Source organism: Bactrocera oleae, chromosome 2 (genome assembly GCF_042242935.1).
Source record: "Bactrocera oleae isolate idBacOlea1 chromosome 2, idBacOlea1, whole genome shotgun sequence".
In the NCBI taxonomy this organism is placed as follows: Eukaryota; Metazoa; Arthropoda; class Insecta; order Diptera; family Tephritidae; genus Bactrocera; species Bactrocera oleae.
The window spans coordinates 16541408-16569091 of record NC_091536.1 but is presented as its reverse complement, the minus strand read 5'-3'; the positions used below and the strand labels follow the sequence as shown (position 1 = coordinate 16569091).

Below are 27684 nucleotides of genomic sequence, written 5' to 3'. Positions count from 1 at the left end.
TAACATTAATGCTACAGAAAATACACTAGCCTAGCGATTCCAACTGAGCACTCAGTGCTAATATTTCCTACAAGTAATGACATATATTATATATATATGTATATATATACACATATTCACATACATAGATTACTAGATAAATATGTAAGCGAAGCAGTACAATAATGACGATAAGCAACATCATGGTCAAGGCGCATGTGCCGGCTGTAGGACAAATCGATAAATTATGGGGTAATGCAAAGTCAAGAGCAAGGCAAGGAAGCAATGCTCGTTGTCATATAGCCGAGCACACAAATACATGTGCAAGCACATATACACACATAGATACATACGAAGCCAAGTGAATGCAACTCGTTTAAGTATGAATGTGTGTGTAAAATTGTAAACAAATAATGCAAAAATAGAAATGAGGTCGTGTTAGCTTTTGTAGCACGCTTATAGGGTGCCCCAGTTAATGAAAATATGTATTTGGTGTGATACACTTAACTACCACTAAGCGCCGAATTAACATGTTTTTAAAAGACGCAGAAATTTCAAAAGAAAAAATTGAAATTTCCAAAATTTAAATAGCTTTAAAAAAATTTATTGAATTAACTTATTTTATCCCATCACATTTAAATTATTATAAGCAAACACCCGTTTTTTTGACTTAAGACGAAAGCTTTCACAATAAATGAGCTTTTCCTAAGGAAGCAAATTCTTTCATAATGACTGTTCGCAAACTGAGTAAAACTTATTATACACGCATATATATATTATATATATTAGTATATGAGCTTTTTATTGACAAATATGCAATTGAAACTAAATAGAGACTATTTCGATATATTAAACAAAAATTCGCTTTGCAAAATATGCGAAATCAGTAAAAAAAAATATTAGACTCAGAGTTTTTTCATGAGCCTCAAAAGCCTCAATTTTTTTGACAAAAGTAGAACTTGCAGATAATTATTTTTTTAAGCAGTTTTGAAAAAAGAAATACTAATCAAGCTAGATTAAAGAATATTTTAAAATATATAAAATGGATTTTTCTTTCATCATGCAAATACAACTATGATTTACTTAACTCTAACCTATTTTTGCCTTTCTTTCTCAAGCAGACAAAAATTATTATTTATTTCATTATGCTTTACTCGTTACAGAAATCAACACAAAAACTATATTTATTAGAAAAATATTGGCACTGAAATATTTAAAGTACAACGAGTAAAAATTAAAACAAAAAATTGCCATGGCGTATGAGTAATATTTTTCGTCTTTGTGCATTATAATTACGGATTTGTGTTCATTATTACGTAAATTCAGTTTTAGTTCTCCGAAAAATTGAAAAAATTCACGTTCATCGAAAAATCATCTTCTCAGATGAGGCCGATTTGAGGCTTAATGGCTTCGTTAACAAACAAAATTTTCGCTTTTAAGATGAGTCAAATCCTCGTGTGTCAAAAGCATTCAAATCGGGTAGTAAAAATACCTTGTCTGCAATGAATATTTCTTTAAACTCTAATAACGGTAATAACATAGAAATTGCGAAGAAAAGACGCTCGAGAAAAGTGGTGGTATTATTAGAGAGACTCGCAGCACATATTGAAGGTCTTAACGTATTTTATTTAATGTTTTGGGTACAATATGCATTATCGTTAAACTCGTATTAAATTTTTGCAAATTTAAAGTAAAAGAGAGTAAAACACAAATAGCGTCATTCACTCTACCTTTTCTGCTACCAAAAATCTAAATATTTACTCGCCGAAATCCACAGGAGTAAATTATGTTTACTCAAAAAATTCGTAGAAATAATTCGCCATACCAACTTAGAATTAAGATAAGTGCTTTGAAACAATATTAATTTCTTTGTAAACATATACTTGTAATAACGAAAAAAAAAAAGAAAAAGAGAAAGAAAATAAATATAAACATAACACTTAAATACTTCAGTCTTGAATTTCGATTATTTCTTTGCGATGTAAACGTTAAAGAGGCAACTTGTCGTGAATTCTAATTTCCGCTCTCAAAACTGCCAAGTTTACGTAACCAGAACAAACTTAGATTAATAACTGGCGAATGAGCGTCAACACAGCGGGATTTTACAAAACTAGTTAGTGGATTTCCTTACACAGAAAGAACCAATTTCTATTCAATTTATTTATAGAAACTTACAAAATATTTTTAAATCGAAAGATAAATGTTCAAAGCAAAACTGTTTTAATTAAAAATGCAAAAATTATAAGAAAAATATTTTTAAATTCATATAATTTTTGTAATTTCTAACAAAGCAGCTCTAGTTAAAATGCACGCCATGGCGTATGAGTATCACTTTAATAATATGCTCTGTGCCATTTTAAAATTACATAACGCTTTGTACATCAATCGTTATAAAGTTTCATGCCACAAAGTGAATAAGCTGAAAAGTGAAAAACAATACCTATATTATAATATATACATATTTATATACATATTTATTTATATATATATATATATATATATATAATAATAAATTATATATATATAAAATTAAATTTATTTATATATATATATATATATATATATAAATATATATGTATGTATGTGACCAGGAAGTAGCAATAAATTTCATATTGCATGACAAAACTTCGACAATATGATTGTAGGTAGCACACACACACTCGCACGAATTCAATAAAGCGGCGAGCCGACGCCCAGAAGTACAATGCACAAACATATTGACAAATAGGAAACGAAAACAGAGCATTCTATAAAATGGAATGAAATCGATTTTTGCGCATTCACCAATTTTACAAAGTGAGCATAAAATATGAAAAAATTGCGATATTTTCCCTTCAATATAACAAGCAGCGCAACATTGTGGCAATTGCGGTAACTGGGAGCTGTAAAAGCACAGCAAATAAAGTCTTTGCTTAACTCATGACCGCGTATATTTATACATATGTATATATATATATATATATATATGGTATATACAAGTGCGTGTGTGTATGTAAATTTTTCGAAAATTCGCTATGGAGGCTCAAGTTCACTAGACAGCAGTCATCATCATACGCGGCTATAGGCGGCGCAACAAGGACGACCTTGAAAAGCTGGAGAAAGACGCACAAGAACCATGAAAGTGTTATGTGCGAATTTCATTGACGAGCGTTGAGCAAACGAACCAAAAGCCATTCACAAAAATTCCATAAAGGGGTGCGCGACATGCGCAAACAATGCGTTTGTAAAACGACTTCGAATATTCGTAAATCGAAAAGTCTGCAAAGCAAATTTCATGCATGCGCATTATCACACGCTACAACCCCACCGGTACAGCCGTCACTCAAGGTCAGCGTAAAATTTTCATTCATAAAATTGAGTAATACGCTAAAGCGGGGGCGACGACGTGTGCGTAAAACGCTTCAAGGAAACCGCATGTCGGGCGATTGGCCGGTTTTTTTACGATGCTGGTTAATAGTTGAAATGAGTTGCTCATGCCTACCTTTCATTCATAAGAATTGGCTTCAGCACTTTTGCCGGGACCTTTCATATACTATGTGCGGCAGGTCTGTACACTTGTATACTTGTGTGACTTCATTCATAACTTGGGCTGCAACGTACATATAGATATGTATGGCTATGTGAATATAAGGATAGTATAGTATAAAAACAAGATTTGCCTTGTGCCCATATTCTGCTTTAAACTTGTATTGTACATATGCATATATACACATATCTATGTGGGTATGTGTGCGCCTGCCGCCTGACTGCGTATTCAATTTGCATTACGTCAACAGGGACCGCGCTTAATTAGCGCGAAACGTGCTACAACAAATGTTGCATATAAACCACAAGCATACAGAATTGGTAGATGGATAACTGTGTATCGCATTACAAAAATAAACAAAATATTATATAACTAATTATGGAGCTCGTAGGATACAAAATTTAAACACCCATACAGCTTGTCAATTAGTTGGAAAATAAAAAAATTTTATATAATAAGTTTTGTTAAGCTAACTTTTACCAGATAACCAGTGGCTAGTTGTAATAATGTATGCTGCATTTATGTTTGTTATGATGTTATGATTGAGCAAAATGTTGCACAACGTATTATTACATAATTTATGCCATACTCTATTCGTAACTTTTTTTATAGATCCCTTAGTGTTTGCAGTTGCGCTAAGTGTTGTTATAAGGCATTCTTATTTTTAACGCATGTTCTCCAAATCGTCATTCCTCCTTATACCTTATACTAGCTGTAAGTCTGTATATACTTTTCCTGGACCTATGTAATAAGTCCTTAGTTTTTGTCTTGCCATATTTTGTTCATATCTGTTTCGCTATCCTGCATTTGGTTTTAAATGTCCATCCAGTCTGAGCTATTGGTTCAAATTGTATATTGAGCTATCTCTGAATCTGACTCGGATTCATCAAGAGGGGCTCTTGCCTTGACCAACTAGTCTTTGTTTACTATACTATCTAGTAGTGCCGCCTGGGTGTCTGTGTAAATGGTCGCTCTTTGTATCCTCCCGTAGTTGTTCAGCAGAACTCCACAGGCCTTCTCTATGTCTAATACTTCCGCTTGAAAGATGCTAACTGAGTTTGGTAAACGAAAAATAGAGAGACTGCAGTTAATTTTGGACCTATCGGTATAGATTAAGGTAGTATCTTCCTCCACTACTAAACCGTATGTATGGAGAACACGTCTAGAAGATGAATAAATTAATTTCGCCTTGTTTTTTTTTTTAGATGACTATAAGAATATGGCTTACTCCCTAACAATCAAAGTCAGAAGCATTAAATAATTAAATATAAAATTAGCAATTATGCAAATGTCTTACATGCCTACCAGTTAAAAATTTATGCAATGTGACCGCCCACTTTTAGGTGAAATTGCATATAGCAGCAAGTACTCTGCCAATTTTAACTTAGCATTCTCTTAACACAGTTATATTATAGTTTGAAAATTGGCGATATCGGAATACAGCTCGCTTATAGAACACAATATCAAATTTAATTAGATTTTTTTATACTTTTCATTAAATAAATCGAGCGCTAAAATAGATGTCGATATAAAACTTTACGCGAATACTGTTATAATGTTGTAGCACTGCCTTTCGGAGGTAGTTGACCGAACTATCAAGCCCCCAAATACCGAGTATAAGCGACTCAATGCCTTTGGCTGGCTATATATCGAAAATGTCGGCCAATCTATAAGATATCTTAATGAAATTTAGAGTTAATATTTTCTTGATAATCGTGTGCTCTTTTGACACAAATGGGTAAAATCGATGCTGTACTTTCCCCAGCCCTCATATACCGGTTACTATGTAAGATATCATAGCAAAATTAACATATAAATTTTCATATATTATATATAAACTTTGCACCGAAAATGGATGAAATCATTCCAAGAATTAGCATATGGTATGAGCAACACCGAATTTATAAAACACCTATACGACTGCTCAGTACATGTGATGCATAACTTTAACTGCGTAAGTATAACTTTTAAAGCAATATTTTTATGAAAAAAGACCACTTTGTATTAGAATATAATAGAATATAATTTTTTACAAAATGGTTGATGGTTTATTTTTTTGGAAATGACAAAATGTTTTTCAAAAGATCAAAAAATCTCATATTTAATGTTTTGGAGGCTAAAGTAAAATGATTTAGGCATGGTTTCAATGGAAAATAAAGAGCTTGTTCACGTTGAATCCTTTTTTTACGGCAGAAACGGGCGTTGCAGAAACGGGCGTAGCAGCAACAAAATTAACTTGAGGAAATAACGGACACACTATGCTGATATATACTTACGCACACGTATATCATATACAGAAGCCTCTATATGTTTAGTCATACACTTACGTATAGACGTATAGCCATTGTATGTATGTACTCTGGTTCTTTGGCGCGTTTTTCGTAAAGATGATAGACTCGCCTACACAGCGTCGCATTGTTTTCACATATGTACATACCACACACTCAAATTAAATGGGACATTAAGTGATTTAGTCTCGATTACCACAGCTCAACCGCAGCCGCTGTGTGTTAGGCTGTAGCTGTTAATCGATTTCATTAATAACATTTATTTAGTCCTTCCCTATTAACTTTCGTTTGCTTTGTCGCATTTCCGTATTTGTTGCTTGAACGTTTTTTTTTTTTTGTTTTACAACCGAAGTTATTGAACAGGATACTTTAGCTTTTTTGTACACGGTGGGTTTGTATTTTAAATTAAATATCTTTTTTTGAAACTTCATAGCTCTTAAAGTATGTACAAATGTCATTGAATGGCATTTATAACTGTTATTGAATACAAATTTTCGATCATTTAAATAACTCTTTAGAAAGATATTTTTCAAGATCTTAAATATATAGGAATTGAATCAGACATAACTCTCTCTACGTACTACTGTGCGAAAATCCAACAATTTTCACTACAAAAATTACTTGATACTGTGGACACTATCACTTAATATATTAATACTGGCAGCCGTCATGGTTTAGTGAAGACCGCTCGAGACTAAACATGGATTGTTAACAAGCAAGCAACAATTTGCTCTAGATTTTATTCAATGACGACTCGGACCTACGACAAAGAACTGTTTTACGCTTTCATATGTCAAATGCAGACCAGGCTTCCTTACTTGACGCTATGGTTAATGTATATTTGTGTGATACTAAGTACGGTGTATAAAATAGCAATAAAAAAAGTCGTAGCTACTTGTACTCCATTGAGAATTTGCTTTAGTTTCATTTAGTTTCAATTCAGGAGGAAATTTGTTTTCACCCACAGTTTGCATTTTTAGGTATTAAATTTAGAGACTACATATATAAAATGTAAAAAAAAACAGGTAAGGACAATGGAAGTGATAACTAGATATTTGCTTCTGGTGGATTTGATATAACACCTCCGAGCACCGGGTGGTTCAGAAGGGAGGCAATAGACTGGGGGCATATTAGTCCCGGTAGTATCACAAAGGGCCTCCTAAAGGTCTAGGTGCGTCGTCAGACAACTACTCTACCTACCTACCTACAGATGGAAGGGAACGATTACAGATCTTCGCTTGTGGCATCCATTTAGTGCATTGTACGAACCAGCATCCCTTTATAACTGCCGTTTTCGTTAAAAATTGGGGTATTTTCCTTTTCTCTTCCAGCTTACTTAAAGAGATGAATAACATACGTTGTTCATAGAAATATAGCCAGGGGTTTTGCCCGCTTCGGGTGTTAGTTCTGATGCAAAGGACAATTTGTCTCATCCATAGTAAATGATTGTTGATTTATAGATAATTTCGACTATTTTTCCTTTATCATTAAGAATATACCCCCACAGTGCTTTTCAACGAATTTTTTACATACATACAAATGTAAAAATAGCATACCATATATACTAACTGAACGATCAAACGCAAATCCACGTATGGAAAACTTTTTTTCTTTTACACGGTATCTTTACGAAATGTGGCAAAGATTATTGTTCAAGGGAACATTTCCGAACACATTATTCAGATCGAATCATTTGTATATAGATTTGTATATAAAATTTTTTTCTGATACAACCGAAGTTAAGGTTTTGCCTTGTTTTAACTGTAAAAAGCTGCGATTTGTTGCAATAAAGGTAGTAAAAACAACTGCTAATTTCATCTTAAATAAAAAAAATTTTCACATGTGTGCATATATGTACATCTAACTAAGTGTCCACGCATATGCAACAAAAACAATTGCACAAAATGTAAATGCAAGCGCCAATTCGCCCACAGATATCATATATTTGCTCTTCTCCGTATGCAAGTGTAGGAGTATAATGGATGCTATAGATTACTACAAATCACAGTGATACATACACGCTTAATATTAAACTTTACTGAACATATAACAACGTTGAATAAGGATGATAATAATATTGAATATTATTTATTATATTAAATTTATTGAAAAATTGTACTGGTCTTAGGGTATGGCATAGGTATTTGAGTTCACAAATATTAAGACACAATATTCCAATAACTAAGCTAGCATTTCGTTAAACGTTCTTAATAATGCGAGTGTATTTAAAACATACCTACATGCGAGTACAAACATACAATATAACTTAAAAGGTTATCATGTAAAAATTAACAAGAAAAAAAGAATGATTTTAAATTAGTTAAATGCTAAAGGTCTTTTTTGTTTTTTTTTTGCTTACCGTTTAAAACGAATATTCTGCAAACACTATGCACAAACAAAATTCACGTACTCTTAAATAGGCAAAATGCAAAAGTTAAAACTTAAACCAAATACATAGGACATCACCAGAAAAACATAAGCTTAAATCAATAAACAGTAAATGCGCCGACACTACGCCTGCGACTCGGTCTCGCTTACGCCCACAATGCTTTGCATGCTCGGCTCGGACTCGGAGCGTTTGTGCGTACGTTTTGGCAACCGACATGGCTGTTCCAATTGAGTGCTATCCTTTGTTGTTGTGCTGCTGACACTTAAAGACGTATCGTGAAGTACTTGTGGTAGCGACAATTCAGGTTCACTACGTGCCAGTTCCTCCTCGACAAAAGCATTAGAGTTGGCATTTGGCTCTAATACTTTCTCATTAAGGCATACATCATCCAAGTCCACATCGCTGTTAGAAAATAGCGCTGTAGCGCCTAATTCAAGTGAGTTCTTCACGTCCAACTCGACATCATTCGGATTGTGCGGTACGGTGGGCTTTTGTGTTGCTTTCAGAACTTTGGGCGTTGAAGTTGAATTATGCGTTGTTGGTGCAAAGCTACTTTGGTCTACCGTTACGGAACGTTGAAGTTGATGAATCGATTGAATAGGTGATGTAGCAATATCCGAACGTGAGCGCGTGCTACCTGATGTACTGGACAAGGTGGAAAGGCCAGCCATTGTACCAACGCTATTTACAATATTACTAACGTTAGCAGCGCCGCCGCTGCCACCAACCGGTGGTGCATTCGTTACCGAACTTGGCGTTGAATTGCTTTTCTCGTCTTGGTGTTCCTTCATTAATTTGCAGGCTTTACCCAAAGCACAGATGGTCAAGCAAATGCGCAAACCCAATACGAATATGTAAGCCAAGCCAAAAAGTACCCAAGCGGCGATATTATTGAATGAGACTGCCGAATAAATCGCTTTTATCAGCACGACGCCAAGTGGAAACGGTATGAAGCCCATGCGACGTGCAACCAAATCTGAGTGATCCGAAAAAGCATGCTTCTGACGTGTCTGAGTCATGTCATAAGCTAAACTGGTAGTGTATTCGCGATAAATGTACTCTGGTATCTCGTTAAAGCGCGTGATAAACGCGTGTTTGATCCAATCGATTAGTACCTCAGTCACTAGCACAGCAATGCAATCGGGTATCATTACGCAGAACTGATTCATACTCCAGTCGAATTCTTTCATTGTTTGTATCATCACAATGAAAAGCAACACGGCCAGATGGAAACGTTCACGTACATCACTACAAGTCAATTGGAAGAGATTATTTTTATCAAACTTCTTAAACACTGACCCTTTAAGCTCGACGAAATTGTTGGAAATCATTATTGTAAGCAAACCTTTATTGTTGGAATTTACGGCCACATTCAAGGTGGTCGCCTAAAAGAAATTAAATTATTATAACACGAAATTGTAATTACCATTTATATGTTACATACCTGAAACATAATTAGGAAACTATGCAGTAGAACGTATATTAGCGCAAAGACAATGTGCGTCAACAGTCCAAAATGTTCACGTTTCGAATTTTTTGGTTCAGTTGCTGTCCAAAACAGCGCATCAATCGTGTCTTGCCCAAAAGCTGATAGTAACCGATCACCAACTTCAATCATATTGTAAAAAATGTATAGTTTAATAATTGATTGAGATTTAATTATATGATATACACGATTTGTGTCTACGGAAAGCATCAAAAATGTACACGCTATCCAGATAAGACCTTTAAGCAAATCACAAATTTCAGCCGGTGTCAATAGACGCTGACTGCGCCTTCGTAATCCCAAGCAACTGGCAATGGGTCGTGAAAACATTGCCCATGTGGCCAAAACGAAACGTACCGGAAGGAAAGTGTGTATGTATAGGAACGAATCAGCACATTGCATTATACCGTAAACAATAAAACGTTCCAGATCGCGCGGTATGCGCATAAAAGAGTAAATTTTTTGCCTACGCGCTGTATAACGTTCTTCATCGTGTTCTAATATGTATCCCCGGGTCAATTCAACCTTGAAAAAGTCCATAAATGATGGTGATTCTTCTGTGAACAATAAAAAATAATTTATCACTTTTAAACACACAAAAACCACCACTTGTTTGCACGGAGCAACACCAACGCCCACTCACCTTTTTTCCTGTGCTCTTTGTCCTCCCCATTTTGTTTTGCGTTGATTCCCTTGGCAGAACTACCAGCACCGCTGTTTCGTTTGTTTTCATCATCGAAAATTTCATCAACACGACTATGGAAATTTAGTTCTCCACGAAAACGCAGCTTCTTCGTAGGAGTAACTATACCTGCATCATCCTTTGTCCGAGACATATTTCGATGATTAAGCCAACACAAAAACGATATTAAATTACTTTGCTCAGCTGCAAAAGTTTGTTTTTGCAATGTTTTGTTTTGCTCTTAAATTGTCAATATTCCAAAAGAAGTGTAAACGGATAACCGACAGTAAAAAGAAAGCGGTGCATCCAGTGTTGGAATTTGATTGCAGACCTTTGGTATTGTGTTTTATAAAATACATGAATAAAGTATAAATTATAGTTTTTATTTTACGATTATTTTCTTTAAATATATGCAGGGTTGTGCATTTCATAATTCAAAATTTTTATATTAAAAATTATATTTTCAATGTTTAATCTCAACATGGGAGTTAATTTATATACATTTTTCATTCCTAATTGTATTTTTTTTATTTATTTTCCAGTCGGTGTTTGAGATTAAACACTTAAAATGAATTTTGTATCCGCTTTCTGGGAATCATTTATTTCTTTAGTTAAGTAGTTATTTCTAGAAAATTTCCTTAGGGTAGTTTTTCATAATAAACACAAGATTTCTCGGCAAGCAATATCGAGTTAGCTTAACAAAAAATTGTAAGTTGGCATCTCTTAAAGTTTTTCCAATTAGCACAAAACAGCTGATGCATTGACAAGGGAGGAAACAAGTGTAATGACGTTTAAACTGTCATCTAATAAGCCATCAAATTAGATCGATAATATATTGCGGAAAAGTGCGAGGAAAATTCCGGTTAGATGAAAATATTGACAAAAAAATTAATAAGCAGTACATGAATGCGCTAATGAAAAGTGTGTTTAAACATTTAGCAACCAAAGTGTAATTCATACAAAATGGGCGAAACTGCACCAATGCCTTCGCCAAGCACCCAAGAGGTAGCAAGTACAAGTGTTTCAACCAACAACGAAACGATTACGCAGCAACAGCAGCAGCCTTTGAAGGTGAAGGTGCTGATTATTGGTGCAGGCATGGCAGGACTTTCAGCCGCAAATCATTTTCTTCATAATGGATGCAATGATTTTCGCATTCTTGAAGCACGTAGTCGGATCGGCGGTCGTATTATATCAATACCGCTGCGTTCACAAAGAGTAAGGGGTTTCAAAAACCTATATATATGTATATGTAATGTGCATAAGCGATTCATAACAAGACAGATTATTTATTGAGTAGGAGAATTGAAAAATATTTAGGTAATTATGTAAGCAACCCGGGGGCGTTTTTGGCTTTAATGTGCCTAATTCTTTTGCAATATTGCATTTACAACTTGAAATATATTTCCGAACCAGAAATAAGTTAAATATGTATGTATACAGCAGAAAATACTAAAAACGTTTGCCAAAAATTAGTTCGCCCTTCCGTTTAAATGTTATTTTGGCATGTTGTGACCTATTCTATTGGCTATTATTAGGCTATATCAAAACCGCTTCCTGGTAAAATCTAATTTCTAATAGTTTCGCGTTTGCTTCTATTAATTTTTTGTACGTTTGCTTGTCAAAAATATTATTTAAACTTATGTTACATATATTCAAATGTGTATCCCCTCACGTAAGCCATTAGTTTGGTCATAAATCTACTTTGCTATTTTTTGAAAGAATGCAATACATAAAATTACAGTAATCAATACTGCATATATGTAAGACTTTCGAACATTTAGAAAAAAATAAAATGTTTCGCTTGATTTATATTCAATATTGTAAAGAACTCTTAATATATATTTAACGTAGAAAACTGAATTACATATCAATGTTAAATTTATTTATTTATTATAAGTGTAGGTAGTGCTAATCCATGACTACCACACATTCTGGACATACATATATGGTATTAACTTGTTCGCATTAGTTTCAGTTGCTTTAAAGTTTGTAATCAAATTTTGCATTTACAAAAACGTTATTTCTCGCCAATATTGAAATATTAAAGTGATGAAGAAACTGTGTGAAGTTTATAGCAAATGTTGTTCAAGTGTTCCCAGTATAACGCATTATCGGTTAAATTTTTTTCAATTATCAAGTGTTAGCTGAACAAGTCCATGTTTGTATAAGAACGCACGTACTTTAATTGGTGTAAGATTTAGACGCGCACGTAGCCATAAATAAATAAACCTTGAAAATTACGATTTCGATAGCGATTCGATAATTTTTTTTTTACTTTTCATATATTGTATATATACATATATTCCCTGTATATATTATTTAACAGTGTTTTATAAGCATGTGACGCTTTGCCGGTAAACGATGAAAACAATTCGGTGCTACGCCTCAATGAGTTTAGTGCAGTTTCGATAAAAAGTGTATAAAACGGAAGTGAAGCAAACACACCTTGTTATATTTGCATTGCATACATGAATAGTTACATGCATGTGCATGTATTTGCAATAGTTTTTAGAAAAAAATTAGATGTATAAATACATGTATGTGCAAAATTTAATTAGCTAAATTGATCTGAAATCATCCACGAATTATAAACGTTATTGTAGACTAGTTTATTTGATTTAAATAGATGCACACGTACACCATTTCATACATATTGAAAAACATATAAACGCATAAATGTAGGTTGGTTGGGACACCTACTATAATTATCTGTCACTTCAGCGTAACAATCAACCAGTTTTTGATAAATTCTCACATTACATATGCATAGCGTTGCGCAAAATAACAACAGTAACATTGAATCTAATTATCACAGCAGCACAATTCCATATAATGACAAACAACATGAAATGCAGACTTAAGTGCTTATTATCTGCAGAAACCACAGTATTCGTGCTGATAATAATTATGTATTTTTTTATTTTATGCACTGTTTATTGTGGGTACTTTTATTAAAAATTTAGGCAGTAAGCCCAACATTATATTATATATACTATGTTAATTAATTTAACAAAAACCTATATCAATGTGGATGTATATTAATTTTTAAAATTGTTAAATTTATCCAGATCGAACTTGGCGCCAATTGGATACACGGTGTTTTGGGCAATCCGATTTTCGAGATTGCCGTACAGCACGGTCTAGTCAGCGTAGTTAATATACCGAAACCACACACGGTTATTGCCACAACAGAGGATGGCAATCAGGTTCCTTTCAACATTTTGCAAGAGATTTACGAGGCATATGTGTGTTTTCTGCGACGATGTGATGAGTATTTTATGTGTCAATATAGCCCACCGCCGGATATAAATAGCGTTGGCGAGCATATAAATTACGAAATTGAAATTTACTTAAGTTCTGTGCAGGATCCGAAGGAGAAGCGCTTAAAACAATTGATCTTCAATTGCTTGTTAAAGCGTGAGACTTGTATTACAGGCTGTACTAATATGAACGAAGTGGATCTGCTAGAATTAGGTACGTCCTTTGTTGTGTGTAAAAAAGTTTCAAAGTCATATATACTAAATTCAGTTCATTTTTAATTTATCGCACAGGCAGCTACACAGAATTGCAAGGCGGAAACATTGTACCACCACAAGGCTACAGTTCTATATTGCGACCGCTCTCGACGCCTATACCTAAAGAGGCAATCATTACTAAATGCCCGGTAAAGAAAATTCATTGGAAACGAAAAAAGACAATTACCGGCCTGGAGACGGTGGATGAGAATTCTGAAGATGATGATTCAGATGATACCGAAAAGACAGTTACTGAAGTGCCGGCAGCAGGAGCTCTAGCAGCGTCAGCAATAAAGCCTAATATTGATGTATTACGTGAAAAATCGACTGAGTCAGATGAGAACTGTGATTCGAGTGGCAATTTAATTGATGCTGCTGTCAGAGTAGACTGTGAAGATGGCCGAACCTTTTATGCTGATCATGTGATATGTACCATACCGTTAGGTGTGCTTAAATCAACACACAAAACACTCTTCACACCTGAATTACCACATTACAAACAAGAGGCAATTGAAAATTTAATGTTTGGCACTGTTGATAAAATTTTTCTTGAATACGATCGTCCCTTCATGAGCACATCCATTTCGGAAATAATGTTATTATGGGACGACGAAAAGTATGATTTGCATCTTTCGGACGAAGAACGCAATTCAAAGGAGTATTTAAGCAAGAATTGGTACAAAAAGATTTATTCTTTCGCCAAAGTTTCTGAAACGTTACTTCTTGCTTGGGTTTCTGGACGTGAGGCTGAATACATGGAGACGTTGTCGCACGAAGAAGTTGCAGAAAAGTGCACAGAAATATTGCGTGCATTCCTAAAAGATCCATATGTGCCGAAACCCAAGCTTTGCGTATGGTATGTATATATTGCAAATTACATACATATGTATTTAAGAAATTTTGATATTTATTTACAAATCTTTTGTTTTTAGCACAAGTTGGAAGTCGCAGCCCTACACTTGTGGCTCATACACATCGATACCTATTGGTGCAACGCAAGAGGATATTGAATTGTTAGCGCAGCCACTTTACGTCAACCCACAAGCACAGAAGGTGTGTATATGTTTATTTTTTTTTTTTTAAATATATATATTTTATTTTTATTTCTAATAAAACTCAGCATTGTTTCGAAAATAATTTTCTAAAATAAGCAGATTTTTATTTTTTAATACTCCCTCACACTTATTAAAAAATTTACTACACCCCTTCAGCCTGCAGTAGTGTTCGCCGGCGAGCATACACACTCCAATTTTTATTCAACCGTACATGGTGCCTATTTGACTGGTCGCACTGCCGCTCAGTACATACTTTCTACAGATGAACCGATCGAAGTCGTTATGGAAGCTGACTCCAGCGATTTGAGCTCTTGGATACAAGGCATTTCGCTGGAATAAAAAGTCTCACTTACTTCCACACATACACAAACGTCATAGTGGAATGCTAAACAAACGCAATGAAAGTGTAATGAAGTGAGCCAGTGTCGCATTGAGATATTGCATTACGTTTAAGTTTAGCACATTTGTAAGCTTCTATTAAACCCTTAACAATTTGCTAACAAGCTACAGCCGTGTGTATATAGTTAATTTAAGCGTATTATATTTAAGATTATTGTGTTTTCTATTTATCGATACCGACTAATAATGCCTCAAAATGTTTGTTTTATTTTCAAAAATCATATTTAATTCCTGCTTTAGCAATTAACTATGCTTAAGTACTTTTATAAAGTGCGATATTCGTGATATGCATACAAATAGAGAGTATGACAGCAGAAAATAATGGCAATATTTTATTACTTTTACATATTTTTTTTATAACTACAAAAGTCGCAAATATATTTATTTGCACATTTAATAGCAGTGCTAGTTTTTTTCACAAATTAATGGTAAACTCTTTGAAGTATTTTATCCATTTAATTTCTTTATTATTATTTTTTTGTTCATCCTGCCAAATCATGTTTATACAAACTTCAATATTTTGTAGCGTTTACTTTATAATACTTTGAGTAAATATCTTTTATGTATTTATTTTGCAAAATAAACTGTCCATTGTAATTTATCTCGTTTTAGTTTTTATTTCGTACTTTTTAGGAAATAAACATTAAGATTTGTTAACACTTTTAATATTTGTGTATCTATGTAGGAAAAAACTGATATTATATATTTGTAAGGTAATGAAATACTTTAAAATTGATTGAATCATATAATTGACAATTCAATGCTCCTATTCAGTATATTTGCCTGTATTTTCAAATATAGTTTTAACACTATAGACCGTAGTATTAAGTAAGGGTAGGTAAACTTACAAAAAGCGCGAAACTAAGCGAAAGTTCATTGTTGGATCGTTATTTAAGTTATTTAATAATATTTATTTAGTCACAAATATGTACATGCAATATGCATACATACTTCAATATTATGATATACATACATACATACATTACTCTTAATAACTGCACAAGTATGAATTGTAGAATATGGTCCCTGCGCGTGTATACTTTTTGACAAATGCGTTTCGAAAAAAAGTTAATTAAGTTGGCGAGTTTGTGTCTTGAATGATCAAAGTAGAAAATAAAATGTCAAACTATATTTTTATTGTCAGCAATGTTATAGCAAAGATATTGGCCTAAAAGAATAACAAAATGTATAAGGGAAATGCAAATATACTTATACTTACATATATGTATGTATGAATGTATGTAAAAGCGCTGACTATTTGTAACGCATTTTGAATCGATTGTTTGTGTTAAAAACAGTAGTGTCTAAAACTAATTATTGCTGCGAGTTCTTTTTTCGTTATATTAATACAAAAACAAAATAAGTGTAGCGATATTTATATACATATGTATATATATATTTCCATATTATGCAAGAAATATGTAAATCCAAACGTTTTAATCTTCGCCGAAATTATTTATTTGACGCCACAAATACATAATAAACGAATTAAAGTGTAATAAAATGTTATTGTTTTATTTTTAAAATAAATAAACACTTATAGAAATATTTTTGTATAGCCAAATCGTTTCTAAATCCGTTACTAACTATACATTATTATCAATACTAATATTATAAAGAAAAAACATTTGATTGTTTGTTTGCTTGAATTGTATAGGCTCCGAAGCTACTAGAAGGATTTGAAAAAATTCTCACACCGTTCGGAAGCTACACCATCTCCGGTGAAAAGAGGCCATATTATATTTAAGAAAAATTACGAATCATTATTAAACCACCAATAATATAATATAACCCGAGGTGTAAAAAATATTACCAAACAAACTGCTTACATCGCGTGTGCTATTAATATATACTACTATCACTGATTATAGAGAAAAATAATGTAGTACGACTTTGCAAAACATATAATTAGCTACAAAAAATGTCGCGTCTGCATATGTCTAACTGTAACTATAACAGTCACACATTACAATAAGTGTACTTTTATAAAAAATATAATAATTAAAATGGCGCCTCTGTAAAAGCTCTTCATTTGTAGCTTATTAGTAATCTTTTTCAAAATTAATTAATTCATAGTTATAATGATTCAATACCTTTATATAGCTTTTTGAAGTACTCTATTCGGACATTCCATTCAAAAGATATCACGAATTCAAAAATGTAAGTATTAGAAAAAAGTCGCTAGGCTGCAACATAATATGTGATATACATAGGCGTCATTGGGGAAAGGGAGGGTAGTCAATGTCAAGAAATTAAGTGCAGCGCCGCTCACTCTCCCAGTTGCCTCCCTACGAAGCGGTCGTGTCTGAATTACAAAAAGATACCTTGTTATTAGAAAAATACGCTTTCTCAGTTTCAATAAAATAACTAGAACATAGGCCGATATAGTATGTGGTATAAAGTCAACTGGAAGTTCGAAAATCTTTATATTATGTATATGGGGGCCAAGGGAGGTATTGGACCGATTTAACCCATTTTTTACATTCAAACATACAATATTAACAGGAATGGATTTTTACCGAATTTCAGTTATATATAATATCTCACACATTGACCAATGTTTTTGGTAAAAATTAAACTATAGGCTCTGGGGTCTATATATTCGGTACCTAGGGGCTTGAACAGTTTTGGTTCGATTTGGATAATTTTTAGTCATAAGGTTGATACATTCACTAGTGCTTTATTTCTATACTGGAAAGTGAAAGAATCAGTTAGAATTTAAAAATGTGTTATATGACAACCACGCCGTAGTCCATCCATTAACCTCCTTTGCCATTCTGGATGTAAAATATAATATCTCTAACGCATTTATTTATTGATTGATCACACTTTAAGTAGTTTTCAACAAACCGTAATCGTAAGAGGGGTTGAAAAAACTTGACCTTTGCAAAATTGGGTGATATATATTACGTTAGCTTTATTGGTTTGGAAGATATATAGATTAAACTTATTAGAGTGGGCGGGGCTACGTCTACTATAGAAAGAGACGGACAGACTGACAGAAAAGGCTTAATCGACTCAACTCGTCATGCTGATCATTTATGTATGTAGTATATTTTTATTGGGTCCCCGACGTTTTCTTCTGGGTGTTACAAACTTCGTGGCAAACTTAATATGTATACACTGTTCTAGGAGTAATTAAAAGAAATTTGGAATCCTTTATTCAGTCAGTTGTTGTTTAGCTATATATCTGGGTGCGTTTCGGTCACATAGAGCCGACGAACATTTTAATTCAAAGATTATCAGATACTGCAAAAAGTTGGGGTTTCCGACTTCAAAATCTTATATAAATTCATTAGCCGCTTATCCGATGCTTCAAATTATAAAACTACAAGAACCCTTTTTTGGATATCATAGAACAACCCACAGAAATGCAAGGATAAAAAAATCTGCAAAGGTATAAATGCCAAACTATTATTATATTACAGTTTATTAAACCGTTAGAGTGCTCAGAAAGATGTTTGTACAAATAAACATAAGCTTTTCCATTAAGCATACTAATTTTCATTAACTTAATTAATTTTTGTTCAGAAATCGTATATGAATTTTTTATCGTATTTATTTCAACTATCTAGAACTATAAATCTCTTGAACAACTTTTCACAAAAACATTTTTAGAGCCACTGAACTGACGTAGTCATCAGATCTTTTGCAACGCATAGTCTGGAAAAATCATGAAGGTAAAATACTTATTTCCTAATAATTAATTCTGAGGAAAAGGCAGTTATTTGAACATTTTTCTAACATATTTACTGCAATTAGTGACACCAAATAGTCTCAGTCGCAACCAGATATAAGACTGCGGACCGATAACGAACCATCCTTATCACAATAGACGATGTAGTACATTCTTGTAGACGATTACTGTCAAAATTTCAGCCGAATCGGACGCATAGTTTTGTTTTAACCACATTCGGAAGAGTCGAGTGGTGTGTCGATCGATAATTCGATTCTTGTTTTCCAAGGGAAATCAAGCAACGAAATCGGAGAGCGCTTAGATACTGTAATCGGTGCCTCTTATCTTTAGATGATAACAGTAAAATATTCGTTTAACGAGTTCCAACGTGATCGCATGTCAGTTTTTGATGAGCCTAATACCTAAGTACCCTGGAAATGGCCGCATTTGCTGTGCTATTTCACTACGACAACGAACCGAATCACACCTCCGCCGACACCATGGTCAAAATGGACGAATCGCCGGATGACTATATTTTGTTTACTAACTTGAAAAATGGACCGCACCAAAATATGAGTCATATGAGGAGACTATGTTGAAAAATAAATTGACATTTTTCCAAAACTTTTGCCTTCTTTCGTAGATTACATACTTTTATTCGACCAAAGACTGAAACATAATGCTATTTTCCAAAATTAAAAAGTATTCTTCTTTATAAAGCATAAAGTATAAATCATTAAGAAAGGCTGCAATACTTCGGTCTATAGTAATTGTATATTCGACAATTTTTATTTAATCTTCGTTATGAACAAAGCTAAGAACTGAGCTGAAAGCTAAAGCTTAGAGTTGAGCTGAGAGCTTTCGCTATAACTCCTCAAGTGTCTATATAGAGCTTACCTCAGCTTTAGTTTCTTATTCCATCTTGACTTCTATCAATACCTATAACTGCAAGTTGAAACATCCAAACCGAGTGCTGACGTTGACCCTGTCATGACTTTCGTTTTTTTTTTTTTTTTTTTTTTAAATTTTTCAACGCCAAAGTAAGGCTTTCTCTGCAGGGTAGTAATCGGCTCATTTTTTGTGACACCACTACACATGCAAACATCCACTTTTAGGCATAAATACAAACGTACGTTCACTTATTCTGGAGCTGATAGTTTGAATGAGGAGAGCGCGTAATGAAAGCTGCAATACAAGCTATGGCACAACTCCAAGCATTCAAACGAATGGGCAACTGGTTGATTAGGTGGGTAAGCTACCGACAATATACTGTCAGTTTGCTTTTGTACGCCAGTCGATTTGGTACGCTTGAAACGGACGTGGTCGCGACATTAATATAGATAAATACGTATAGTTTTTTTTTTTTTTGAGCAACTCTCAAAAAGTTTTCTACACATTTTTATTAATCCAAAGCAAAAATCTTAGCGCAAATATGTCGTACCACAAGCCTGAAGCTAAAACTATTCAGGAGCTGAAAGACATCGCTCATCGTTTGCGCATCCACTCTATTACGTCAACACAGGCATCTAAATCGGGGTATGTGTTTATTTTGTACTAAAATATCCTAAATCATTAACGAATTAGTGGCGTGACTTGCAATAAAAAAATAGTAAAAGGTATTCGAATGTGGCGTACCTTGCACTGTTTATTACATACGTGTGCAAAAATTTATATATACATGTTTGTATGTATGCTTTTGGGAGTATAGTGAGTATACATTTTCGATTGTTGCATTGTTAAGCGACGTTTTAAGTTCCTACATAACTGAGCGCTGCTTTGCAGGAGCGAAGGTGACCGGCAAAATGACTTGTTGTTGCACTGAAACCACGTGCTTCCGCCGCAAATACTTAACGCAGACACTCCATTTATTCGTTTCCTGATAACCTCTAACTTTAAACTTTCTTTTACTCATCTCAAATGTTGCTAGTGAATCGAAAAGACCGATTTTAGTTGACCTTTGTTGACATTCATTGGCAACTAACGTTTCTTATCGTGCTAAATAGCCACATAGCAGTGCACATACATACCTCTATATATGTATACATACTCATATACATATGTAAGCAAATATAATTTGTCGGTATATAACTGTGTATAGAAATTACCGACTAGGTGTTATGGTGGTATGATGTTATATGTGGAGAGCAAGGTTCTAATAGAGCTGCGCAAAATTAAACGCATAGCACCCTAGTGATATGAAACGTGAGAGAGCCTCCATCAGCCCTGTAAGAACAGCTGTTTTGTACATTTTACAGCAGCAAAACTTAAATTGTTATAGGGCGTTAAATTAACATGCATTTACTATTTTTGCACAACAGTTTGAATAAATTTATAAAAAATTAAAAAAATATTTTATACAAATTTCTTTTTGAACATTAGTTTTTCTTAATGAATATTAAATTAACCATCTACTTCGGCGAAAAATTTCTTTTAAAATTCAATTAATTTAAAAAATTACTCTTTTCTCATTTCTAAAATATTTAAAATCATTTTTCACTCAAGTTGATTTGCTACAATTTGCTTTTTGAATGAAAAATATTCTTTATATATATTAACAATATATTTTGAGTAGACGAATTCATTTACATATTTAAAAATTACCTAAAATAATTATAGCTGGTTAATTGAAAAATATTTAAATTGCATATAAAAATTACAAAAATAATAAATTTGTGTTTAAAAGCAGTGGTTAAGCTTTGCAAACTGCAGTAAAAATATATATTTATACGATCCACTGTGTGTAACTAAATTACAATTTTTATTTCTTATTACACTTTGTTCTTAATATAAAGACTCTCCAAACACCATTTTTCGTATTATTCGAATTTTATAAATTTTTTAAATCCTTGTTTTTTTTTGTTTAAACATATAAATGATCAGCGTGACGAGCTTAGTCCATTTAGCCATATCCGCCTGCCCGTCCGTCCTTCTGTCTGTATATACGCGAACTAGTCTCTCAGTTTTTGAGATATCCATACCATTTACAGCTTCTTTTCTCACCAAGAAGTTCTCTGCATACAAGTCCTTGTATGGAAAACTTTCTTGTTTAGTAAGTTATCTGCACGAAATTTGACGTAGAAAATTGCTAAAGTCAACGGAACAATCGCAATTGCAAACAAATTGCTCAGATCGCATGACTATAGCATATGTTATAGCTGTCATACAAACAGAACGATTAAAATCAAGTTCTTGTATAGAAAACTTTTTTATTTGACTATATATCTTCACGAAATTTAGCGTGGATAATTGCTTAAGACCGCGGTACAATCTCCAAAGTAATTGCTCAGGCCGCACGACTATAGCGTTATTTTATTGATTTTTAATTTATTTTATTTTTATTTCTTTCGTTTTATTTTGTTTTATTTATTATTTTAATTTATTTTTCTTATATTATTTTATTTTACTTTATTTTATTTCTATATTTAATTTTAATTTTTTTATTTTGTTTTATTTTATTTTACTTAATTTTATAATTTTATTTGTAACAAAATATAATAGTAATATCCAATAATATTTCAACTAAATTTGAATAAATCGAATTTCCTTCAGGGTATGTACGCATATGATTTCGTTTTGAAACGAATAGTGAAGGGACTTTTGACCTTAAGAGCGTGCTTTCAAGTACATTTCAGTTTTCACTGAAGCAAATTAGCATTAGAAACTATAAACTTCATTAAATAAAATAAAAGATCAAAGTTTAAGAGATTTTTGAGAGCAAATCACTTCTATGTAGTTGTAAGAAGGTATAACACAAGGCGATTGACTCTAATTTCGGAAAGTTTGTATATTTTTGTGTATACATACTAGGGCTAAGAAAAGTGCTCAGTGAAGTGCCGGCATTTGCACTTGGATTCTTCACAAAATGAAACATTGTTGTAAATTTTTGCACTTCTAAATATATATTATGCAGATATACTTAAGTATATACGAGTATACATATATGCATGTATGTATGACATATGTATATGCGAAAATATACTGACACTTGTGTATATTTGTAAAATGCATTCGGCAATGGGTAACCTGATTTTCAATGTAAATATACATACATATAACTTTCTAAAGTTATATGAGACCTTATAACAAAATATTGTTGTTTTGAATGTAGTTTTTTAAATAATTTGTTTAGTAAGTCTTACATGAGTGCGAATATATACATATGTATATATGTGAGAATATCTACAAAAATTTGACAAAACCACATAACTCAAATTAGCCATTTTATGCTATCAAGCTGTAAATGGAATTATTCTCTCTCAACTTCCTACCAATTAATCTCGCAAGTCTATGTTTACAGCACTCTCTTCATAGAAATCATTTGAAAATATTAAATTTGTGATGAAATCACTTTTGGAAAGTCAAAGGGAAACCAGTCAAATAGGTTATTGTCAAATGTACATTGAGTTGTTATACGATTTTAACAGATTTAATCAAACCAGAATTTTTTTTACTCCAAAAATAGGGTACCACGCTAGAAATGACTGCAAAAACAAATGTCGCCAATATATTTCACCAGTTAGGTTTTGGGTACACATACCCATGCATCAATTTTTTTATTATCAGCATTTACTGTGATCGTGTTAATGATCAGGTGTGATTACCACATTATGCATTGAGTACACATGGTCTAGTTAGAGTGATAAAGCTATAAAAATCCACCGAAAAAATATATCGCCAAACGACATTTTCATGTTCGACCTTAACAACGAACATACATACATATGTACGTCACAGCCCGTTATGCAGTGTTTGTCACAGTTTATACGTATGTACCGTTATGTTCACATTATTAATCAGTTATCAATCGGATGATGCTTTCGGTAATGGCGAAGGTCTCTTCATATTTAATCACATATACTTATTTACCATATATATTCTAATCACTTAAGTGCCATCAGATGTTCGGGCAAATGCATATGAATATTATACATACGATAGACATATTCTTATGCTCATTATCACGCTCAAAACTGATGATTACTTAATCGAACTTGGTCTGTTTACGAAATATAATAATGACTATATATAATATACATAAGTGAGCGGACATTTAGTAGAGTACCGTTATAGAAAGATGTGAAGATATGGTTTAACAAGCTATAACAACAAAAATAGATATTGTGAATAGAAGCGTCACATTTTACCAGCAATAAAACTCAGAAAGTTTACCTATACATACTACAATATGTTAATTATTAAAGTCATAATAAGGTTATCAGCTGATTAACTGGAATAGCGGTTTTCGACAGTTATAGAAGATATATGCGGTTTATGATTGCCGAACCTATTGGTGGTATCTGGGCTACCTTTCACTATCTTTGACTCACATGCAATTTGAAGCGGTTTCCCATGAAGATAGATAGATAAGCATTTCTAACCACAAATAAATGTTCCCTTTCGGTAAATGTTGCATTTCCGTATATATTCCATTTAACTAACTCATAAGGTTTATCTAGCAGTTGTTAATATTTAGCATATTAATATTTAAAATCTTACAAAATTATTTCTAATAGTTGTCGCGTCTCTGCAATCATTGTTAAATCTCCTGATGTACGTACATATTTCCTAATTAAAAAGCTCCACCTCAAATCAAACAATCTTTCGGAGACATCATATAAGTTTCAAACCTTCAATTCATACGGATTACACCAATTTTCATAATATATTTCCCCAAAACAAAAAGACAGTCACAGTTAAATCTAGGTTTTTATTTATTGTAATTATTAAAAATAGTAATAATTTTAATATTAATTTTCTCTCTTCCAGCCATCCTACATCATGCGCGTCTATTGCCGAAATTATGTCGGTATTGTTCTTCAATACCTTGCGCTTGAATTTGAAATTCCCACGTGATCCCTCAAGTGATCGTTTTATATTGTCTAAGGGACATTCAGCACCCATTCTATATGCCGCCTGGGCTGAAGCTGGTCTCTTCCCCATCGAAGACTTGCAGAACTTGCGTAAGATCGATAGTGATCTTGAGGGTCATCCAACACCACGTTTAAACTTCATTGATGTCGGTACTGGCTCGTTGGGTCAAGGTGTCGCTGTTGGTGCTGGTATGGCTTACGTAGGCAAGAACTACGACAAATCTGACTACAGGTATGTCTGACCAAAACAAATATTAATAACTTGGAATGTGAAACTCACTAACATTATTTTTATGCAGAACCTACGTTGTGGTCGGTGATGGTGAATCTGCTGAAGGTTCGATTTGGGAATCCCTGCACTTTGCTGGTCACTACAAATTGGATAACTTGTGCGTTATTTTCGATGTAAACCGCTTGGGTCAATCTGAGCCAACCTCACTGCAACATCAAATGGAAATTTATCGCAAACGTTTGGATGCTTTCGGTTTTCACGCCTTGGTTGTCGATGGACATGATGTTGAAGAATTGTCCAAAGCTTTCCATGAAGCTTCTATAACCAAAAACAAGCCCACTGCCATTATCGCAAAAACGTACAAGGGTAAATACTTCCCCAATATCGAGGATTTGGAGAACTGGCATGGCAAGCCATTGGGAGACAAAGCCAACGAAGTGATCAAACACTTGGAGGGCCTCATCGTCGGTGCCACCTATGCTCCAGCCAATCCACCCAAGAGTCCAGCTAAGTTAAAGCAGGCACCAGTTGTAGATATCACCAATGTCAAGTTGTCGTCACCACCAAACTACAAGTTGGGTGAACAAGTTGCTACACGTCTCGCTTACGGCACTGCTTTGGCTAAGATTGCACAGAACAATGACCGTGTCATCGCTTTGGACGGCGACACCAAGAACTCAACCTTCTCCGACAAGTTGAAGAATATATTCCCAGAACGTTATATTGAGTGCTTCATTGCCGAACAAAATCTCGTGGGTGTTGCTATTGGTACTGCCTGCCGTGATCGTACAATTGCTTTCGTTTCCACATTCGCCACCTTCTTCACACGCGCTTTTGATCAAATTCGTATGGGTGCCATTTCCCAGACAAATGTCAACTTTGTTGGCTCTCACTGTGGTGTCAGTATCGGCGAGGATGGTCCCTCTCAAATGGGTTTGGAAGATATCGCTTTGTTCCGCGCCATTCCCGGTAGTACCGTATTCTATCCCTCCGATGCTGTGAGCTGTGAACGTGCCGTTGAATTGGCCGCCAATACAAAAGGCGTCTGCTTCATCCGTACATCCCGCCCCAACACCGCCGTCATTTATGGCAACAATGATGTGCTCACAGTCGGCAAAGGTAAAGTAGTCAAGCAGTCACCAAAAGATCAAGTGCTGTTGATCGGCGCTGGCATTACTCTCTACGAATGCCTCAACGCCGCAGCTGAGCTCGAAAAGAGTGGCGTACATGCACGTGTTATCGATCCATTCACCATTAAGCCTTTGGATGCTGAGCTGATCATTGAGAACGGACGTGCTGTGGGTGGTCGCATTGTCGTAGTTGAGGATCACTATCAACAAGGTGGTTTGGGTGAGGCTGTATTGAGTGTGCTGGCTGAACAGCGTGACTTTGTGGTTAAGCATCTGTATGTGCCTAATGTTCCACGCTCGGGACCTCCAAATGTGCTTATCGATATGTTCGGTATTTCTGCACGCCATGTCGTCAACGCTGTTGCAACTGTACTGCAGTTGTAAGCGAGTTTTTGAGGAATTCTGCAAACTCACCAACAAAAAAAAAACTGAAACTTATTGAATAATTTATCTATATATTTTGTTCACTTTACCACGATTTGAAGTAAACGTTGTGAGCAAAAGACTGTGTTTAAATTTTATGAATGAATTGATTTTTGTGTCTTGTGAATTATTACGCTTAAGAATTATCTGCATATTGCTTATCTAAACTTTTTTAATGGTTTCAATAGATATTTAAAGAAATGAGCTTAACTTCAAGATGATCGAGATTTATTTAATTTAAACAGTAATTCAGAGTAAGTTCGGAAAAAGCCGATTATGCTTTATTCTCTCAAATTCTTGTTGTTGTTGTTGTAGCGGCAGAATACTGCCGAGTTGACAGTCCTTGGCCAGATAAAAATCCGGGTCCGTTCCGGTTAATAATAATCTTTATAATCCGGTAACTCTTTATAGCCCTCGGTGGAGGCATTGCGGGTTTGAAAAAAAGCTTTGACATTTTTCTACTTCGGAAACGAGGAATAGAAGACGAAAATTGGAACGTTTTGAGGTTATAAGTGTCTGCTTCTTCCTGCACAAAGCAGTTCAGTACTTTTGACAAGAAATGCACACAAATCCGTTAACATAATCGAATAAAATTGGAAAATATGAAACGATTTCATTCATTTAATAATTTTTAAAGGGGATAGTGTCACGACCCCACTTCAATATTAAACCGACACTTATAGCTAACTTTGCCGATTCTTTTTTATCGAATTTAACAAGATAAGTAAATAATTTAAACCAAATATGGGATGGATTCAAGTCCACAATAATTTATTTTGTCTGCAGAATTTTAGAATAATAATATTTTATTATAAAAATTTTCAACAAAATTTGATATGGGTTATTATCCAAAGCATAGGTGCAATCTCCGAAGAAATTGCTGTGATCAGGCCGCTAAAGCATATACTCGGTACATATGTACCTGTCATACAAACTTAATGATCGGAAGCAACTGCTTTTATACTTGACTAGATAGCTTCAAGAAATTTGGCATGGGCTATTCTCTACGGCATCGCTGCAATCCCTGTAGA

The 27684-nt window shown here is 33.9% G+C and overlaps 3 protein-coding genes and 1 long non-coding RNA gene across 5 annotated transcripts; 2 read left to right on the top strand and 2 right to left on the bottom strand.

The window, feature by feature from the left end:
- Positions 1-7853: 7853 nt before the first annotated feature.
- On the bottom strand, positions 7854-10635 carry LOC106617443 (protein TAPT1 homolog). 2 transcript variants are annotated; one of them, XM_036378036.2, is made up of 3 exons: positions 10312-10635; positions 9627-10222; positions 7854-9567 (listed from the first exon to the last, which is right to left on the bottom strand). In XM_036378036.2, the coding sequence occupies exons 1-3, from the start codon at positions 10502-10504 to the stop codon at positions 8305-8307; spliced, it is 2052 nt and encodes a 683-aa protein (XP_036233929.2). In that variant the 5' UTR covers positions 10505-10635; the 3' UTR covers positions 7854-8304. The 2 variants fall into 2 exon arrangements, with proteins under 2 accessions (XP_036233929.2, XP_014090111.2); XM_014234636.3 differs by having other exon boundaries at positions 9627-10225; positions 10312-10633.
- Positions 10636-11143: 508 nt separating this feature from the next.
- On the top strand, positions 11144-16826 carry LOC106617441 (peroxisomal N(1)-acetyl-spermine/spermidine oxidase). Its single transcript, XM_014234634.3, has 5 exons — positions 11144-11568; positions 13422-13827; positions 13905-14724; positions 14801-14921; positions 15080-16826. Exons 1-5 carry the CDS (start codon positions 11314-11316, stop codon positions 15260-15262), a joined length of 1785 nt encoding a protein of 594 aa, XP_014090109.2. The 5' UTR covers positions 11144-11313; the 3' UTR covers positions 15263-16826.
- Positions 16827-20265: 3439 nt separating this feature from the next.
- Positions 20266-21213, bottom strand: LOC118683759 (uncharacterized). Its single transcript, XR_004979633.2, has 2 exons — positions 20634-21213; positions 20266-20562 (listed from the first exon to the last, which is right to left on the bottom strand). It is a non-coding gene; the product is annotated as an uncharacterized lncRNA (long non-coding RNA).
- Positions 20266-26869, top strand: LOC106617446 (transketolase-like protein 2). The gene is made up of 3 exons (XM_014234640.3): positions 20266-20534; positions 24765-25100; positions 25168-26869. The coding sequence occupies exons 1-3, from the start codon at positions 20431-20433 to the stop codon at positions 26612-26614; spliced, it is 1887 nt and encodes a 628-aa protein (XP_014090115.1). The 5' UTR covers positions 20266-20430; the 3' UTR covers positions 26615-26869.
- Positions 26870-27684: the final 815 nt, after the last annotated feature.

Bases quoted from the DNA above. Each gene is read 5' to 3' on its own strand.
- LOC106617443 (XM_014234636.3), bottom strand. From the start codon at position 10,504: ATGTCTCGGACAAAGGATGATGCAGGTATAGTTACTCCTACGAAGAAG. The intron at 10,226-10,311 runs GTGAGTGGGCGT...TATTGTTCACAG, and splicing joins CAAAGAGCACAGGAAAAAAG to AAGAATCACCATCATTTATG. The intron at 9,568-9,626 runs GTATGTAACATA...AATTTCTTTTAG, and splicing joins GTTTCCTAATTATGTTTCAG to GCGACCACCTTGAATGTGGC.
- LOC106617441 (XM_014234634.3), top strand. From the start codon at position 11,314: ATGGGCGAAACTGCACCAATGCCTTCGCCAAGCACCCAAGAGGTAGCA. The intron at 11,569-13,421 runs GTAAGGGGTTTC...AAATTTATCCAG, and splicing joins TACCGCTGCGTTCACAAAGA to ATCGAACTTGGCGCCAATTG. The intron at 14,922-15,079 runs GTGTGTATATGT...ACACCCCTTCAG, and splicing joins TCAACCCACAAGCACAGAAG to CCTGCAGTAGTGTTCGCCGG.
- LOC106617446 (XM_014234640.3), top strand. From the start codon at position 20,431: ATGTCGTACCACAAGCCTGAAGCTAAAACTATTCAGGAGCTGAAAGAC. The intron at 20,535-24,764 runs GTATGTGTTTAT...TCTCTCTTCCAG, and splicing joins ACACAGGCATCTAAATCGGG to CCATCCTACATCATGCGCGT. The intron at 25,101-25,167 runs GTATGTCTGACC...ATTTTTATGCAG, and splicing joins TACGACAAATCTGACTACAG to AACCTACGTTGTGGTCGGTG.